This window comes from Nyctereutes procyonoides, unplaced genomic scaffold, assembly GCF_905146905.1.
Source record: "Nyctereutes procyonoides isolate TBG_1078 unplaced genomic scaffold, NYPRO_anot_genome, whole genome shotgun sequence".
Lineage (NCBI taxonomy): Eukaryota > Metazoa > Chordata > Mammalia > Carnivora > Canidae > Nyctereutes > Nyctereutes procyonoides.
Genome location: NW_026575126.1, coordinates 41,101,918 through 41,119,547, shown reverse-complemented (window position 1 = coordinate 41,119,547; position 17,630 = coordinate 41,101,918). Strand labels below are relative to the sequence as shown.

At 52.6% G+C, this 17,630-nt stretch overlaps 1 protein-coding gene across 5 annotated transcripts; it reads left to right on the top strand.

Annotated features, from left to right (window-relative positions):
• The first annotated feature begins 6,501 nt into the window (after window positions 1-6,501).
• ZNF500 (zinc finger protein 500) lies at window positions 6,502-17,482 on the top strand. Of its 5 annotated transcripts, none has more exons than XR_008666504.1 (7): window positions 6,502-7,155; window positions 7,248-7,723; window positions 9,772-9,955; window positions 10,172-10,242; window positions 11,708-11,819; window positions 13,750-16,903; window positions 17,428-17,482. XR_008666504.1 is itself a non-coding variant. In XM_055341224.1 (7 exons), exons 3-7 carry the CDS (start codon window positions 7,322-7,324, stop codon window positions 14,433-14,435), a joined length of 1,455 nt encoding a protein of 484 aa, XP_055197199.1. In that variant the 5' UTR covers window positions 6,502-6,614; window positions 6,953-7,155; window positions 7,248-7,321; the 3' UTR covers window positions 14,436-15,638. The 5 variants fall into 5 exon arrangements, 4 of the variants coding, with proteins under 4 accessions (XP_055197199.1, XP_055197200.1, XP_055197198.1 ...); XM_055341224.1 differs by lacking the exon at window positions 17,428-17,482 and having other exon boundaries at window positions 6,502-6,614; window positions 6,953-7,155; window positions 13,750-15,638; XM_055341225.1 differs by lacking the exon at window positions 17,428-17,482 and having other exon boundaries at window positions 6,502-6,614; window positions 13,750-15,638.
• Window positions 17,483-17,630: the final 148 nt, after the last annotated feature.

Here is a 17,630-nt window from a genome sequence, read left to right as displayed (position 1 = left end):
GGTTTTTTGTTTTTTGTTTTTTTTTTTTCATCTACTTTTTTAGAGAGAGAGAATGAGGGGAGGTGCAATGGGAAAGAATCTCAAGCAGACCCTTTGCTGAGCGTGGAGCCAGGTGTGGGGTTTGATCCCACAATCCATGAGATCATGACTCAAGCCAAAATTGATAGTCAGATGCTCAACCAACTGAGCCACCCAGACACCTAGGAACTAATGGTCTTTTTGTAAACACTCTCCACCAAAAAGAACTGCATCACTCTCTCCCCTCCTCCTACTGCATGTTTCTTCATAATATTATTCACCACCTGTGTAATTTTATTTGTGTGTGGGTGCCAGACATAGCCCAGAAACGTGTTGATGTATTTTTTTTAATCTCACAAGATTTACTTACTCATTTTTTTTTAAGATTTTATTTATTCATTCATGAGAGTCACAGAGACATAGGCAGAGGGAGAAGCAGGCTTCCCGAGAGGAGCCTTTACAGGACTCGATTCTAGGACCTGGGGATCATGCCCTGATCCAAAGGCAGACACTCAACCGCTGAGCATCCCTCTCACACAGGATTTAAAACCAACTTGAGTTTACATTCAAAATTAAAGGAGTTTTCATTTGAACATCCAGCTATCAGATGTCTTCAGTCAGACATCTGGTTGGCAGCATGGGGCTCACGTTCCCCTGTACTCCCCATGTCCCTGACCCCAGCTTCCATCAGCAGCTGCCGTTGTGCCAGCACTGTTGTTTCTTGTAGTAGGGAGAAAATCTCCATACTCGTGTCACTTTCCTACATGACAGTACAAAAGATGAGGGACACTTACTTTAAGAAAAATAGGAGAGAACAAGTGTCTTTGTGGATAGCATGAATATTCCAGAATGTTAGGTATGCAAACTGTTGAAAGGCCAGTCTTGCCTCCCTCCGTGGCTCTAGTCTGCAGCGGGTGATGGTCTAAGGACCAAGGAGAATCATGTGTTATTCCAAGGACTGGCAGTGTTTAGGGGTCTGGCTGTGTTCTCTGGACTGAATTGTATCTCCCCAAAACATAGGTTGAAGCCCTAACCCCAATGTGACTATATTTGGAGAGAGGGTCGGTAGGAGGTAATTAAGGTTAAATGAAGTATACGAATGGCACCCTGACCTGATAGGATTGCGGCCTTACTCAAAAGAGGGACCTTATTAAGAGGGATCACTCTCTACCTTGTGAGGACACTGTGAGAAGGTAGCAGTCTGCAGGCTGGAAGAGAGCTCCCATGAAGAACTGAATCCACTAACACCTTGATCGTGAACTTCCAGCCTTCAGAACTATAAGAAATATGGGTGGTCTAAGGCTCCCAGTCTGTGGTGTGCTGTTACAGCAGCCTGAGCAGATGAAGACACTGTTCCCCAAAAGGAGTGTGTGAATCTTCACCCCATTCTGAGTGATGCCTGGGCAGACGACAAGCAGGAGAGTTTAGCAGCTGTCATCCCTAGGAGTAAGGATTTCCAAGCATGCCTGGTGGTCCTTGAATTCCCTTACATCCCCCACACTCCAGCCTCCTTTATCCTGGAGGGAGCTCTTCTCGGAGGGATGGTAACGCTTTTTTTGCAAGGCTGTTCTTACTTTGCCTTTCATTTAAAGGCCTGCTGGCTGTAGAGATAAGACAAAGTTTCAAATGCTGGGTGGTTGAGGGTGTAAACAATGGCTGTCTCCTGCCTCCCGTTCATCTCCTCTGTCTCAAAGTTAATAATGGAACCAAAACACAGGCCAACTCCAAGGAGAGATTTCCCAGCATTCACAGCAAGCACTCTTTGTCCATTATTCTTTGTGTTAGTGAAAATTGTAACAACACTAATGTTTACTAACTGTTCTTAGGTTTCACCCTAGAGTCAAGTGTTTTAATATACTAGATCATTTTTTTTTATTTTTTTTTTATTTATTTATGACAGTCACAGAGAGAGAGAGAGAGACAGAGACACAGGCAGAGGGAGAAGCAGGCTCCATGCACCGGGAGCCCGACGTGGGATTCGATCCTGGGTCTCCAGGATCGCGCCCTGGGCCAAAGGCAGGCGCCAAACCGCTGCGCCACCCAGGGATCCCTATACTAGATCATTTAATCCTAGTAAGAATCCTTTGGGACACAGGTACTGTCCATCTCCATTTATACCGCCATTATGTTTATGAATCAAGTTTGTATAGGGCTGGGCAGCAGAGGTCAGTGTCTGAAGGACAGATTGCTCCCACCCCTTTATTTAGTCATTCAGCAAATATTTACTGAGCAACAACTATGAACCAAGCAGATCTGCCCACTGTGTTTAGAAAGTCAGAGATGGTATTATGGCCCCAAGTGGCCACCTTGAGGCAGGACCAGAGTCATTCTAGAAATCTTTGAGATGTTTGTTCTAAGGCAAGGCTCTGATTACCTGGCTGGTGTTCAGGAGAGTGGTTGGGGCAGCAGGCTCTGCAATGGACCTGCCTGCGTTTGACTTGGCTTTTCCACTTTCCTAGCTGTGTGGCCTTGGGGAGGGCTGTGTACACTTCTAGCCTCAGTTTACTTAACGAAAACTTGGGTCATAATGACATCTATATGGGAGAGTCATTGTGAAGATGTAAGTAGCACAGCAAAAAAGAAAAAAAAAGAAAAATCCCATGGACTTAGGAAGTGCTTAAAAAACATTAGCTTTTATTTTATCAGCTCATGGAAGTCTTAGAAAAAGCATAGGGGTACCAGGGTGGCTCTTGGTTTTTGGTTCAGATCATGATCTCAGGGTCCTGGGATCAAGCCTTAGGCCACAGGCTTGGGCTCTGTGCTCATCAGGCAGTCTGCTTCAGGATTGTCTCTCTCTCTCTCTCTCTCAAAAAAAAAAAAAAAAACAAACAAAAAAATTGTAATAAAATACCCATTATCAGTTTTGGGGCATGGTAGCTCTGATGATTCTCTTAGATAATTTAGTCAAATTACCTAAACTATTTGATTTGTATATTGAGCTTTTATTTTTTTATTTTATTTTTAAAAGATTTTATTTATTTATTCATGAGAATACACAGAGAGGAGAGAGAGAGAGGCAGAGACACAGGCAGAGGGAGAAGCCGACTCCACGTAGGGAGCCCAATGTGGGACTTGATCCCAGGTCTCCAGGATCAGGCCCTGGGCTGAAGGTGGCGCTAAACCGATGAGCCACCCGGGCTGCCCTTTATTTTATTTTCTTTTTAAGATTTTATTCATGAAAGACACAGAAAGAGAGGCAGAGACACAGGCAGAGGGAGGAGAAGCAGGCTCCATGCAAGGAGCCTGACGTGGGACTTGATCCCAGGAATCCGGGATCATGCCCTGAGCCAAAGGCAGATGCCCAACCGCTGAGCCACCCAGGCGTCCCGTATATTGAGCTTGTATTTCTCAGTCATTTGGACATTGAGAAATTGGTACCAAAGATGACAATTTTTGGAGGGCTTGATTGTACACCTTTTCCCCTATCACAATAAGACCAAATGTGAGCTGAATCAATGCCTTGTATGTGGTGATGGAACTGTGTCACCATCTGAAGCCATCTTCCCCTGTCTTCAGAGAAGGGTACATGTGTGCTGCAAGCTTCTGTATGAGACTACAAGCTTCCGTATGAGGCTGCCATTTAACTCAAACTGTTTTGTAGACTCCATAAACACCGTGAAAACAAGTTACAGTTATAAGTATAAATATAAATAGTGGTATGCGTGTATAACTATAAATACTTTAAATACTTTTCATTCAGACTGTGAACAATGCTTGGGGCCCTGGTGGACCTATGGATCTCATACAGGAACTCTGCAGCATCAGGCATCCAAGCCCCACACACTGAGACCCATGTACTGCATCTCAGGGTGGGTGCAACTCATGAAGCTAGAGTTGATGCTTAAGGAGCATTTGTTATGCATTGGATATTGTCACAGGTGCTTTACAAACATAATCTCGGGACGCCTGCGTGGCTCAGCAGTTGAACATCTGCCTTCGGCTCAGAGTGTGATCCTGGAGTGTGATCCGGGATCAAGTCTTGCATAGGGCTCCCTACATGGAGGCTGCTTCTCCCTCTGCCTCTCTGCCTCTCTCTCTCTCTGTGCCTCTCATGAATAAATGAATAAAATCTAAAAAACAAAACAAAAAAGAAAAAAACAAACAAAAAAGCCATAATCTCATCTAATCCTGTCCCTCAACTCTGAAGTTGGAACTATGGCAATCCCCATTTTACAGGTGAGGAAGGTAAGGCATACCTAGTTGATAAGTGGCAGAACCAGGATTTGTATTGGTTTGGGTGTATGTGGAGGCCCAAATTTATCCTGATTTACATTTGTTAGGGACTACATGTTTGTGTATCCCCCAAAATAGAATTATAACCAAAATCCTAGGGGCACCTGAGTGCTCAGTCAGTTAAGCATCCACCTTTGGCTCAGGTCACAATCCCAGGGGCCTTGGATCCAGCCCCACATCAGGCTCCCTGCTCAGTGAGGAGCCTGCTTCTCCCTCCCTCTCTGCCTCTCTTCCTGCTCATGCTCTCTATCTCTCTCTCACTCTCAAATAAATAAAATCTTTTTTTAAAAAAGACTGAAACCCTAAACAAACACAAAATCCTGAGAAAAACAGAAATTCATCCTAACTTAAATCTGTTGGTTGTAGTCACTGAAAATTGCCCAGAGAGGAGAGGGCCACAGCTATGTTAGCCAGACCTTGGTCACTATAGACTCGCTAGCTTCTGTAGATATGGTTCTAAGGAAAGATGCCCGGTCCTCACAGCTAACCAGGGGCAGTCAGAAAGGGGAAGGTGTGGCATGGCTTTGAAAACGCCACTGTCCCCCCCCACCACACACACCTCTTCCGCTCCCCTAGACACAACCCAGCACATTCTGCAAGCATGATTGTCCCGTTCTACAGAACCTGCTGATTTTCCCTCAGATTCCCCACCAGCCTCTTCAACTTTCCTTTTTCCCTCTCTCACTTTATTTGTCCTATCTTCTTGCTCCCCTGCTACATGCTGCCCGTGACTTGTTCCAAGTGCCCCCTTGGAACATTCTCCTCCCAAAGCAAACTGAGTGTCTGGCCTCTTGTTTTGGACTTAAGCACCAGTTCTCTGGAGAGATCTACGCTTCAGTGTTAGTTCAGTCTACCATCCCCGTCTTCCTGTCTAGCAACCCCCTGCTGAAGGAGAAACTGAGGCATAGGTGGTCCTTCCTGTCTTCAGGCTCCACCACAAGGCTGTGGAGACCTGGGACACTCCTGAAATCTGCCCTTACAGATGCCTCCCACCCAGGGAGGGGTAGTGTCCAGAAATTAGTCATAGGCAGCCCAGTGTCTTGTTCTGCTCCATGTGTTCACAATGAACGCTGATGTTGGACGTAGTGGGGGAAATGAAACATGAAAGAGAATGGAGAGTAGGATGGGAAGAAAAGCTAGTGGGAAGACAGGGTAGGGTGCTAGGTCTGGGGATGCCAGAGCTGAAGGACTCAGGAATCTCCTGGTGATGATGTTAACAACAGTGATGATGTAAATGGAACACTCAGGATGTGCTGGGCAGGTAATTAACCCTCACCATGACCCCTTACCTGCTTAGAGGGCCAGGGGCTTAGTGTCCCCCAGACTGGACAGCAACACCAGGGACCATCTGTCTAGGTCACCGCCTGTTCATAGTGCCTGCTTGGTACAAAGCAGAACTCAATAAACATTTTTTGATTAGATTAACAAATAAAAGAGATAACCAATTGGTACCAAAAAAAAATTGGTACCCAAGACGCCCTAAGCAAGTAACTTTCTGGGTCGTTTCCTACTCTCTACAATTAAGGAGGTAGACCAGATGGATGCCTGGGTTCCAACCTCATCCCAGCTCTTCACTTACTGTCTATGTGTGACCTTGACCGAATGTGTGCCTCTTTTCTTCATCTATAAAATATCGCTAACAGCACCTACCTCCTACGGTTGTTGTTGTTGTTGTTTAGATTATTTATTTATTTATTCATGATAGACACACAGAGAGAGGCAGAGACAGAAGCAGGCTCCATGCAGGGAGCCCAGTGTGGGACTCGATCCCGATCCCGGGACTCTAGGATCATGCCTGGACCGAAGGCAGGTGCCAAACCGCTGAGCCACCCAGGGATCCCCTCCTACGGTTGTTTGAAAGATGAACCGTTAATTATCGCAAAGTACTCAAAACAGAGCCTGGTCCATACAAAGTACCATGCAAATAGAAACGTAAATTCACAAGCCCCCTCCCACCGTGTACTTTTCCCAGGCCAGACGGAAAAGAGGAGAAGAGAACCGCCCAGCACCTGCGGAGCCTCGGAACCCCTGGCGTGCTCCCTGCAGGTGCAAGGACTACTTTACCCACAATGCCCCCGCGTGGGCCCGCCCACGCGGTTCAAGGACTACTTTGCTCCAATGCACCGCGTGGGCCCGCCTATCCAGACTCAGTCCCACGCTCGACAGCCAGTTCCGCCAATGGCGCGAGGACTACATTTCCCACAGTGCCCCGGTGGGCCCGCCCACAGCGGGTAGAGCCAGTGGCTCGCGAGGACCCATCTCTGTGGTGCGTTGTGCGGCTCCCGGTTCCGCGCTGTGGGCTGCCTTTCCGCTACGCCCCCGCGCCTGGGGTCCTGCTCTCCGCCTGGCCTGCCGCGCTGCCGGTGAGTGCGGGCGCGGGGCGCGGGATCCCGGGGTCCCGGCCCGAGTTTCCATCCCGCGCCGGCCTGGGCCGCCGCTCACCCTCCAGCGGGGCACGGAGCCGGGAGACGCAGCCCGGCCGGAAGTCCCGGCCCTCCCCGGACCCCCGACCCTGGAGCCTGGACCCTGGAGTTGGAGGGGCCGTCGTGAGCATCCCGGGGGTGCCCGGCGGGCCTTGGGGGCTTGCCGATCCAGTCCGCGTCCCCCTGGGCAGAGGGGGCCCTGGGTGCTCCCATCTCCAGAGGGGCCAAGCGTGATCCTGAAAACCGCGTTCTTCGAGCTCGGGCCCCTCCCGTTCCAGGCAATGAACAAAACCCCTTCCAGATACTCCAGATACCCCCGTTTAGCGCCCTCAGCAGCCTGTGTGTGGGGATAGCATTCTCTCTGCTCCTTGAATGAGGAACCGAGGCCCCGGGACTTTGAGCAACTTGCCCGGGAATCAGCCGCGGGTGAGCAGCCAGGACGCTTTGATTTAGCTCAGCTCTTTTCCTTTTGTCAATGAGGGTGAGTTGGCTCTGGGGCGAGGACAGGGCCTTGTGGGTAGATGCTTATCGGGCGTCACACTTCACTCAGATCATCTTACTGTTTCTCCGCAGAGTCCTGAACACATCATTTCCAGTGTCGCAAGTTTGACCCCTGAGGCACAAGAAAGCAAGGCCTGCCCCGGACAATGGCGGCCACACCCGGTCTCGATCCTCCACCGCCCCTGGAGCAAGACGACATCCTGATCGTGAAGGTGGAGGAGGATTTCTGCTGGGAAGAGGAGCTCTCCCAGGAGTCGGAAGACCCCAGCCCTGAGACCTTCCGCCAGCTGTTCCGGCTCTTTTGTTACCAGGAGGTGGCCGGGCCTCGGGAGGCCCTGAGCCGCCTTTGGGAGCTCTGCTGCCGCTGGCTGCGGCCAGAGCTTCGCACCAAGGAGCAGATCCTGGAGCTGCTGGTGCTGGAGCAGTTCTTGATGGTGCTGCCCGGGGAGATCCAGGCCCGGGTGCGGGAGCAGCAGCCGGAGAGTGGTGAGGAGGCCGTGGTCCTCGTGGAAGGGCTGCAGCGGGAGCCCAGGAAACAGAGGCAGCGGGTGAGGTGGGGGGCAATTTGGCCCTGAGGTGAGGAAATGGGGCCCCAAGATCTCAGGGCCCTGTTCCTGAGGTCTGCATTTGGAGATTCCTTGGGCTCTGGAGCTACAGCCCACCACTGTGAATTGAAAAAGGCAACTGCAGTTTTTCTCAGCCTTGGCTAATGGGTGTAAGCCTGTTGATTGAGCACACACAGCCCCGCTAGCCCTCTCTGAGCTGTGTGATTTAGATCGTTAACATCATCCCAGCATAGCTCAGACACAGGTTTCCATGGGGGCCTGTGGGGTAGGCTGGAGATCTTCCCAGGCAGGGCCCTGGAGGTTGAAGAGATGCCAGAATGAGGAGGAGCACTGGGAAGAAAAAGCTGTGGCCGGTGGATGCCCTGGTCAGAACCCACACATGTCCCCAGCCTCTGTAGAGCTGTGCCATCCCATGCTGGTCGCTACCAGCCACATGTGATTTTTGTAGTTAAAACTAAACAAGGGATCCCTGGGTGGCGCAGCAGTTTGGCGCCTGCCTTTGGCCCAGGGCGCGATCCTGGAGACCCGGGATCGAATCCCACGTTGGGCTCCCGGTGCATGGAGCCTGCTTCTCCCTCTGCCTATGTCTCTGCCTCTCTCTCTCTCTCTGTGTGACTATCATAAATAAATAAAAATTAAAAAAAAAAAAAAACTAAACAAAATAAGGGCAGCCTGGGTGGCTCAGCAGTTTAGCACCGCCTTCAGCCCAGGGCCTGTTCCTGGAGATCCGGGATCAAGTCCTACGTCAGGCTCCCTGCATGGAGCCTGCTTCTCCCTCTGCCTGTGTCTCTGACTCTCTCTTCATGTCTCTCATGAATAAATAAATAAAATCTTTAAAAAAAAAAACAACTAAACAAAACGTCAGATGTAGTTCCTAAGTCACACTGGCTGCATTCCAAGGAGTGGGAAGTCTTATAAATTCCTCTTGTTTAGATTAGATTAGTTTTTGCTGATTAAATATTTAGCAGACATGGACAGTTGATCTTTCTCCCTGTGGTTGTGCCACTGGCTACTCACTGCTTTTCTTTTTGTCCCTCAGGATAGACACCCCCCCCCCAGAGTTGATCACCATGTGAGTTGATTGCAGGAAGCAAACCCTGTTATCATGGTGGCCAGCAAGAACTCGGGATCCCTTCTCAGCCTCTCCAGCCTCGGTGTTCTTGTTTTTGTTTTGTTTTTTAATATTTATTTATTCATGAGAGACAGAGAGAGGCAGACACACAGGCAGAGGGAAAAGCAGGCTCCATTCAGGGAGCCCGACGTGGGACTCGATCCCAGGACCCCGGGATCCCGCCCTGGGCCGAAGGTAGACGCTAAACCACTGAGCCACCCAGGGATCCCCAGCGTTGGTGTTCTTACCATGGCTTCGCTCTGTCTCTGTGCACCTCGTAACCTCTGGGGACTGTCTCCTCTCAGAGGTGTGGAATGTGGAGCCTAGCGTAGGGTTCCCTCACGCTGGTCTCACAGTTCCCTGGGGATGTCTCTTGTCCCAAGTACTGCTGCAGAGCTCAAGTTCATCCTATTCACCTTCTGTGGAATTGGGATATAGATTGTTTCAAAGCACTGGTAGGTGACTTCAAAAAACAGAGCACACACAAAAAAAACAAAACCACAGCACATGTAGTAGCGTAAACTTCCGAAAGGAGACCCGATTCAGGGTGGTGCTGGCCCAGAGTCTGTTGGGAGCACCAAGGAGGGAAGGGTGAATGTGACAATGGCACCAATGCAGTGTGTTGGAGAGAGACCATGGAGACTCAGGGACAGAGCAGGTCTCACTTTGTCCCGCTTGGGAGCCTGAGCTCTTTCCAGCTCACATTCCTTCCCTGCCATGTCTGGAGCGAGGACTCTGGCTTGTGGAGGGCCGTGGGGGTAGGAGGGGGAGGAAGCCCTGGTGGGGAGTGAGGTACAGCTGGGCGGAGCCAGGGAACAGGAGGATGGCCAGGGGTGCTTGAGACGAGAGTGGTTGGGAACCCTGTGGGTTTTCTCCCAACCTTCTGGGAGCTGGTGGGCAGATTCCTCTCTGCATGCAGGGCCTGGAAGTGCTCCCTGATGATGTACTGCCCCACGGAACAGGAGAACAGTGCTTGAAACACCAAGAGGAGGCCAGGCCAGGGGACCTGTCTCTGGAGGAAGGGTCTGGATGCTCCAGCCAGCAGTCCCCAGCCCAGCGGGGCCACAGACCAAAGAGGGACCCCCAGCTCTGGCCAAAGAGGGGTGAGTAGCCATCCCTCTAGGTGAAAGAAGCCCTGTACGGGAATGAGCTGGAGGGAGGGGGGTGTCCTAGGAGGCTGGGCCTCTGCATGTGGGAAGGACAGGTTCCTGCCCGGAAGCTGAGCGGAGGTGGGGAGTAGTTGCGCCTCTGGGCCTTTGCTGCTGTGTGCACAGGTGGGCCGTGCAGCCTTCTCTGGCAACTCTCTGCTCTCTCCCCAGGCCCAGCGGCCTCTCAGCATCAGGAGATGGCAACAGGATCGGCCACGTCCTTTGTTCCATCCCGGTCCCGGGTGAGTGGGCGTTCCCAGTCTGCAGCGTGTGTGTGTCCGGTGCTGGGTCCAGCTTTCATATAGTGGCTCCCTCTGGAATGGCCCTTTTACCCTGACTTTCTCCTCCGAAAGTCTTCTCTTGGATGCCATCTGGGTATGAGGTGTGTCCCGGAGGATTGGGGGGCTTAAGGGTGAGCTGGGGCAGTTGCTTCAAGCCCAGCTGGGCACTAGACTCTTGGGACTTGGGTAAAAATATAGATTCTTCCCCCAGCCCTGGTCTGGAATCAGACTCTCCTCTGCTTGTTTGTTTAAATGACAGCTTTATTGCGGGGCACCTGGGGAGCTCAGTCTTGATTTCAGCTCAGGGCATGATCTCAGGGTCATGAGATCAAGCCCCACGTTAGGCTGTGTGTTCTGCAGGGAGCCTGAGATTCTCTCTCCCCCTCTGCTCCTCCACCTGCTCGTGTTCACTCTCACTCACTCTTTCTAAAACAAACATCTTGGGATCCCTGGGTGGCGCAGCGGTTTGGTGCCTGCCTTTGGCCCAGGGCGCGATCCATAAATAAATAAATAAAAAATTAAAAAAAAATAAAAAAAATAAAACAAACATCTTTAAAAAAATAACAGCTTTATGGAGCTTTAATTCACATACCAGGCGGCTCAGCCATTTAGAGTGCATAACATTTAGCGTATTTATAGTTATATAACCGTCGTCATAGTCCTCAAAACATTATCCTCCCCAGGACACCCCATACCCATTGGCAGCCCCCCCCCCCAACCCTCTTCTCCAGTCTCTGGCAACCTACTTTCTGTCTCTCTGGATTTGCTTCTTCTAGACATTGTTTGCTTGTTTTTTTTTTTTTTTTAATTTTTATTTATTTATGATAGTCACACAGAGAGAGAGAGCGGCAGAGACACAGGCAGAGGGAGAAGCAGGCTCCATGCACCGGAAGCCCAATGTGGGATTCGATCCTGGATTCCCAGGATCGCGCCCTGGGCCAAAGGCAGGCGCTAAACCGCTGTGCCACCCAGGGATCCCAGTTTGCTTGGGTTTTAATATACTCTTCAGGTCGGCCTGATGCTAGATTTGGGAACCACTGACGTAGAGGCATCCCGAAGTTTCCAAGACACCCCACTTGGGTCCCAGGGTTGATTTGAGCTGAGGCAGGGCATGCCTGACTCGTGCCCCTGAGGAGCGTGGGCCCTGGTGGCTGAGCGCACAGCGGAACCAGCTGCTCCATACAGTGAATCTGTCCACACTGTCTTCTGGCCCAGCAGTGACAGTGTTCTCCCTCCCAGTAAGCAAGACTGAGCCATTCTGTGAGCAGAACTTGAGGAGGAGGCATGGAGGACGGCATATGGAAGGAGGGAGTTGGGGGTGGCAGGCAGGACCTGCCATTGTGATACAGGTGGTAGGGGTGGCGAGCGCACCAGGCTGGCCCACGTGAAGGGGCAGCGGCGTGGGGCTGAGTGGGTGCCGTTCCAGCAGGCGCCAGTGACCTTGGAGGACATGGCAGCGTACCTGTCCCAGGAGGAGTGGCAACGCCCGGACCCGACTCCGCGGGACTGCAGCTGGGACGTGCTACCAGAGAAGAGGGGTAATGTGCGGGAAGCCACTGATCCCTGCTCATCCGTGGCATGTCTGACATGGATCAGTCTTGTGGGGGCGGGGGGGGGGGGGCTCCTTCCTAAGGTTGGCTGTGGCTGGCTCAACATTTCCCAGCAGCGGGGTGTGGGCCACAGGGACCCAAGGCCCAGTATCTTCCATGTCTCCCCACAACTGACAAAGCCAGTTCCATAGCGCTCAGACTGCAGTGGCCGAGTGGTCACGGGGAGCATCTTGAAATAGGAACTCAGCCTGTGCCCAGGTTGGTTCGGGGGGGCCAGGGGCACTGCCTGGAGAGTCTGCTCAGCAGCCAGCTGAGTGCAGCCTGCAAAGCCAGGGTTGCTGGTGACCTGCCACTGGCCCAGCCGCAGTGGGGAGGGTATGACCGCTCACCTCCTCCCAGGCAGGTGGGAGTGGACCACACGGTTGGCCCAGTTTCACTGTAGCCTCTGTGCTGCCCAGGGTCCCATGGTTAGAGCTGCTCTGGCAAGGCCTTGGCCATCCACAGCCTCTCCTTCCCCCCACCCCCAGTTCCCCCCACCCAGCACTATTCTGCTCCTCTGCTCAGCTTGTCTTCACGCTCCAGATACCCATTCAGCCCCTGAAATGGGTTCTGAAGGAATTGAGAGTCCTTTTTTTTTTTTTTTTTTTAAAGATTTTATTTATTAGAGAAAGGGCACGAGCAGGGGGAAGAGGGAGATGCAGACTCTGCTGAGCAGGGAGCCCAGTGTGGGGCTGGATCCCAGGCCCTGAGACCATGACCCGAACCGAAGACAGACACTTAATCCACTGAGCACCCCCAGGCGCCCAAGATGTTTCTCTGTATCAGTTGAGTTTCTTCAGAGAAACAGAACCAATAATCGTGTAAGTTAAGATAATTTATTTTAAGGAATTGGCTCATAGGATTGTGGAGGCTGGGAAGCCTAAAAGCTGTAGAACAGGCCCACAGGCTAGAAGAAATTCGAGTGAGAGTTGCTGTTGCAGTCCTGAGTATGCTCTCTGCAGGGCAAGCCAGCTGCCTGGAGACCGGCAGGATTTCTATGTTGCAGTCTTGGGGCAGAATTCTTCTCTGGGGGTGGCTTCCAGGTGGCTCAGTCAGTTAAGCCTCCAACTCTTGATTTCAACTCAGGTCATGATCTCGGGGTTGGGAGATCAAGCTCTGTATTGGGCTCCGTGCCAGGCATGAAGCCTGGTTAGGATTCTTTGTCTTCCTCTGTCCCTCTCTGGGAAATCTCAGTTCTGCTGTTAAGGCTTTCAACTGATTAGACGAGGCCCACCCACAGCATGGAGGGCGATCTGCTTCATTTACAGTCAACTGATTGTAGATGTTAAGCAGATCTAATGGTAACCTCCTCAGAGGTCCCTTACCTGGTGGTGGTGCCATTGTTTGGTTGAACGCCAAAACACTGTTGACATTGGAGCTCCTGTGATTCTGTGATGATGACACCTTGTGAGCCTTAGGATGTTCACCAGCATTCCTGGCATCTACCCTATAGATGCCGGTTGCAACACCTCTCCCCACATGTGATAACTAAAATGTCTTCAGACATTGCCACGTGCCCTCTGACACCCACCATTGCCCCCAAGTGAGCAACTCTGGCCTAGAGCTTACAAGTCCACACTCCAGAGCCCACCTGTGACTTACTAGCCAAGTGACTCTGGGTGAGCTCCTCGTGCCTCAGTTTCCCCCTCTTGTAATGGGGCAGTCACAGCACCCACCTCGCTGGTGTGAGGGCTTCACAAGCTGCTGGCCATGGTTCACGTTCATCTCCATTCAGGGCTGACTGATGCTCCCCTGCTGAGTGCTCTGAGGCTTGCTCTCATGTTTTCCAATGGGGCGGCCGCACGGCCTGTGCCTTCTCTCATTAGAAGTGTCCCTCTCCCCGTGATAGGCCTCAGGCACTGTGCTTTCTCTGTCTCAGGGCTTGGGCTGCAACCTGAGGATGGAGAGGACTCCAGGAAGCATGTGTCGATGAGCAGGGAGCGGGACCGAGAGCCGGTCAGGGGCATGACCAGGCCCGAGCAGCCTCCAGAGAGAGGAGGACCCCGACGAGTTGAAAAGCCCTACACGTGCCCCGAGTGCGGCAAAGGCTTTAGTAAAACGTCCCACTTAACGAAGCACCAGCGCACACACACCGGGGAGAGGCCTTACAAGTGTCAGGTGTGCGGGAAGGGCTTCAGCGACCGCTCCAACTTCAGCACGCACCAGAGAGTCCACACGGGCGAGAAGCCCTACGCATGCGCCGAGTGCGGGAAGCGCTTCAGCCAGAGCTCCAGCCTGGTCATCCACCGCAGGACACACACCGGGGAGCGGCCGTACGCGTGCGCCGAGTGTGGGAAGCGCTTCAGCAACAGCTCCCACTTCAGTGCGCACCGGAGGACACACGCAGGTGAGAAGCCCTTTGTGTGCTCAGCCTGCGGCAGGGGCTTCCGCCGGGGCACCGACCTCCACAAACACCAGCGGATGCACAGTGGGGAGCACCAGCCGGGCCAGCAGAGCCCCCCCACGGCGCGGCTCCAGGAGGCCCCTGGGCCGAGGTCCAGCCACCACTCGTCGAGCTGTCCGCTTCCGAGGTCCCTTTCGGAATATCGAGGTCAGAGTTCATGAAGCTGCTGGAGTTACTGTCTTGGAACTAAAACCCTAATTTGAAGGCATTTCACACCTACCCCACTAGCCCCTGGTGTGGGCCCAGCCCGCAGCTGTGGGATGTTTCAGGTGCCCATGCTGAGGGAAGAATCCAAGCACTGGGTTTGGCAGTGGCAGCTAGACATGGAGCAGGTGGCCCTGGGTCCCGCAGCCTGGGTGGCTCACCACAGGGATGATTCTCAGTTCAGGAGGCCAGAGTCCGAACTCAAGATGTGGGCCGAGCTGCTTCCCTCTGGAGGCCCTGATAGGAGAGACCATCCCATGCCTCCCTCCTGGCTTCGGGTGTTGCCCGTGTTCCTGGTTTGTGGCCGCATCACCCCCATCTCTGCCTCTTCTCTGCTCTGGTGTCCTCTTCGCTTATAAGGGCACCGTCGTTCAGTTTAGGGCCCCCAGTCCAGAATGACCTCATCTTAATTACCTTAATTACATCTGCAAAGAGCTTATTTCCAAACAAGGGCCTATTCTGAGATTGTGGGTGGACATGAAGCTGGGGACACTTGTCAGCCCATTTCACAGAAGCCTCCAGGGCTCCGCTTCTGTTGGCAGCTCCACACCCCAGGCTTCCCTGGTCTCCCACCTTCCCCTCCAGCCTTGCCACACTTTCAGTATATAGGCTGCAGGGGCTGTTTCCGTACCTCTGTGGGGGCAGTGGGGTGAACGGGGGTCACCGTGGATCCATGGCTGTTCTGAAGGGTGAATGCCTGGTGTGGGAACGCTTCCCTGATACCACATCTTTCAATCTCCCCCAGCCCGTGAGGCGGCCTGTGGATTCGACTGGCCTTGCCCTCTGCCCCAGGCAGGAGGCCAGGCTTGCCTTTGCTCCAGCCTCAAGTGGCCAGGACAGAGGCAGCCTTGGCTGCCCCACTTTGTTGTGGACAGGCCTCTGACCTGTTCACATCCACTCTCTCCAGGGAAGCTGAGGGGAGCCGTGTAGAATCCTTGTTCCATTTCATCATTACTGGAGTCTTGGGGCAGCTGCTAAAACCACTCAGTTTTAGTATTCCGTGCAGGGAGTGTGGCAGTTTCCCAAGGTGGGCTGGCCTGGGACCTTGTGCTGTGCTCCGTTCTGTTTGTCACCCAATCACTGTAGATATTTTCTACCTTCCTGCATAACCCAGGTTCCAGGGTACGTGATCTGTTCTCAGTTCCCTTAATAAACAAAGTCAGTCCTCCTGCCCTGTGTGTTTTCTGGGGAAGGGGGCCACTCAGTTGAAGCATGCTTCATACCTCCTAGGGCAGCTTCCAGAGCCCTTGAGCATGCCTGGTGTTGCTGACCACTCACCTTCCCTATGCAGCCGGGAGTCTGCAGGTTCGCCTGTTACGTCCAGGTTGGTGCTGGAGGTGGCTGGCTGCCCGCTTCCTGGCCTGGGACCTGGGCCCATTAGTGCCTCTTCCAGAGTATTCTCTCAGCCAGTCCTAGGACAGGGCTTTTGTGACTCTTACTATAAATGGGAGACTGAGGTCCTGAATGCTTCTAGCACCTTGTCCAGGCGACAGAACTGGCTTTGAACTTGGATCAGAATGCCTCCCACACCATCTTGGCTTGCCTTTAACGGTCATTTACCCACTTGAACTTGGAACAAAAAGTTTATTTTCTGTCACTGTTTTTATCCTAAATGAACTTACTGGCATTAAAAGGGGTAAAGATGGGGAAAATGGGTTTAAAGGGAAAAAACTGGCCATTGCTCTGGACAGGCTGCATGGGGGGCGGTGGGTCCCATTTAGTCTGCCTTTGCCCAGCGCCTGAGCCCCGGCCGTGCTGCACATGCCCTAGAGCAGAGGGTGAGGGGCTTTCACAGATGGGCAAGACCGGGAACCTGGGGGACAGCCTGGCCACCTTCCCTGCAGGTAGGCCCAGCCAGGGCCTCCTGTGGCCTTGGTGGGAGCTGTCTTGGACCTGGCCCCTCATTGTTGGGCGTGGGCGCTGGTGCTCCCATGGCTGCATCAAGTGGGGTCCGTGGCCCGCTTTTGGCTGCCTGTGGCTGAGGCCGAGCAAAACCTGCCTTCCCCGGTGCGGGGATTTGGTGGAGAGAGACCCTTGCCCACCCTCCACTCACGCAGCAGATGGTAACTCCAACTGAATGTCACAGGGCATGTCAGCACGTTAAAGGCTTCTAGGAGCAAAGCCGTGTGATACTTCTCAACTCAAAATTTTTCTTTTTTTCTATTTGCCTAATCATGTACCACTTTAGGAGAAAAGCTGCATTTGACCCTGACATGGATCCTGTCCTTCGGGATCCTATCCGCAGGCTTTGCAAAAACAACAGATCCAGCATATGAGCCTGAGTGACCCCCCTGCACCATCGTGTGGGGCCTCTGCACCGTGGGGAGCGGGCCTTCCCTGAATGTGACACTGCACTTCTTACTTCACTCAGGCCTTTCATCTCAGATGCCAAGGACCCTGCCAAGCTACTGAGCCCATGTCACAGGTGGACTGCTCTTCCCATGGGGCAGGCAGGGTGGAGCAGGGTGGAGACTGAGAAGCAGAATCTCAGAAACGAGAACAGAGGTAGCCACAGATCAGGGCTTCAGTCTGTTGGGGGTGCAGGGCTGAGAACAATAGAAAGGACTCTGAAAATGGAGGGGCGGTGGGGGATAATGCTCGCAAAGGAGCGGGAAGGAGGTCATACACCAGGCGGGCGCCGCCCTGTTCTGTAGGGACAGTTTGGGGTCAGGACACTCAGTAATCTTATCTCTATGTTAAGGTCAACTCCACCCAATGTTTGGGAAGACCCTAAAACAGATGTGTGCCTTTGTATCTTGGTTAAAGAAAAAAAACAACAATCTTCACCCCTTTATCAAAGAGTCTATTTGGGGTGTGTGTGTGTGGGGGGGAGCGTGCGTGGTTTCATTTCAGCCCATGAAACAGCAGGCATCCAGGGACCCAGAAGATGAGGCTCAGTTCTCCAAGATCCTTTCAACCCTGAGATTCTCTAAATATGTTTTACTTAAGTTTTAGTTTTGAAAAAGACCTTGCATGATGGCAATACCAGATGCACACGAAAGAGGAGAATGCAGACGCAGGAGAGGCAAGCACCGGCAGCCCTGGTGTGTCAGCATAGACCACGGTCTCCGTGGGGTCTGCTTCCCGGCACTTTCAGAGGAGCTGTCGTCATGGTCTGTGCACAGCTGTGTTCCGGCCTTCTTGCTCTAAAT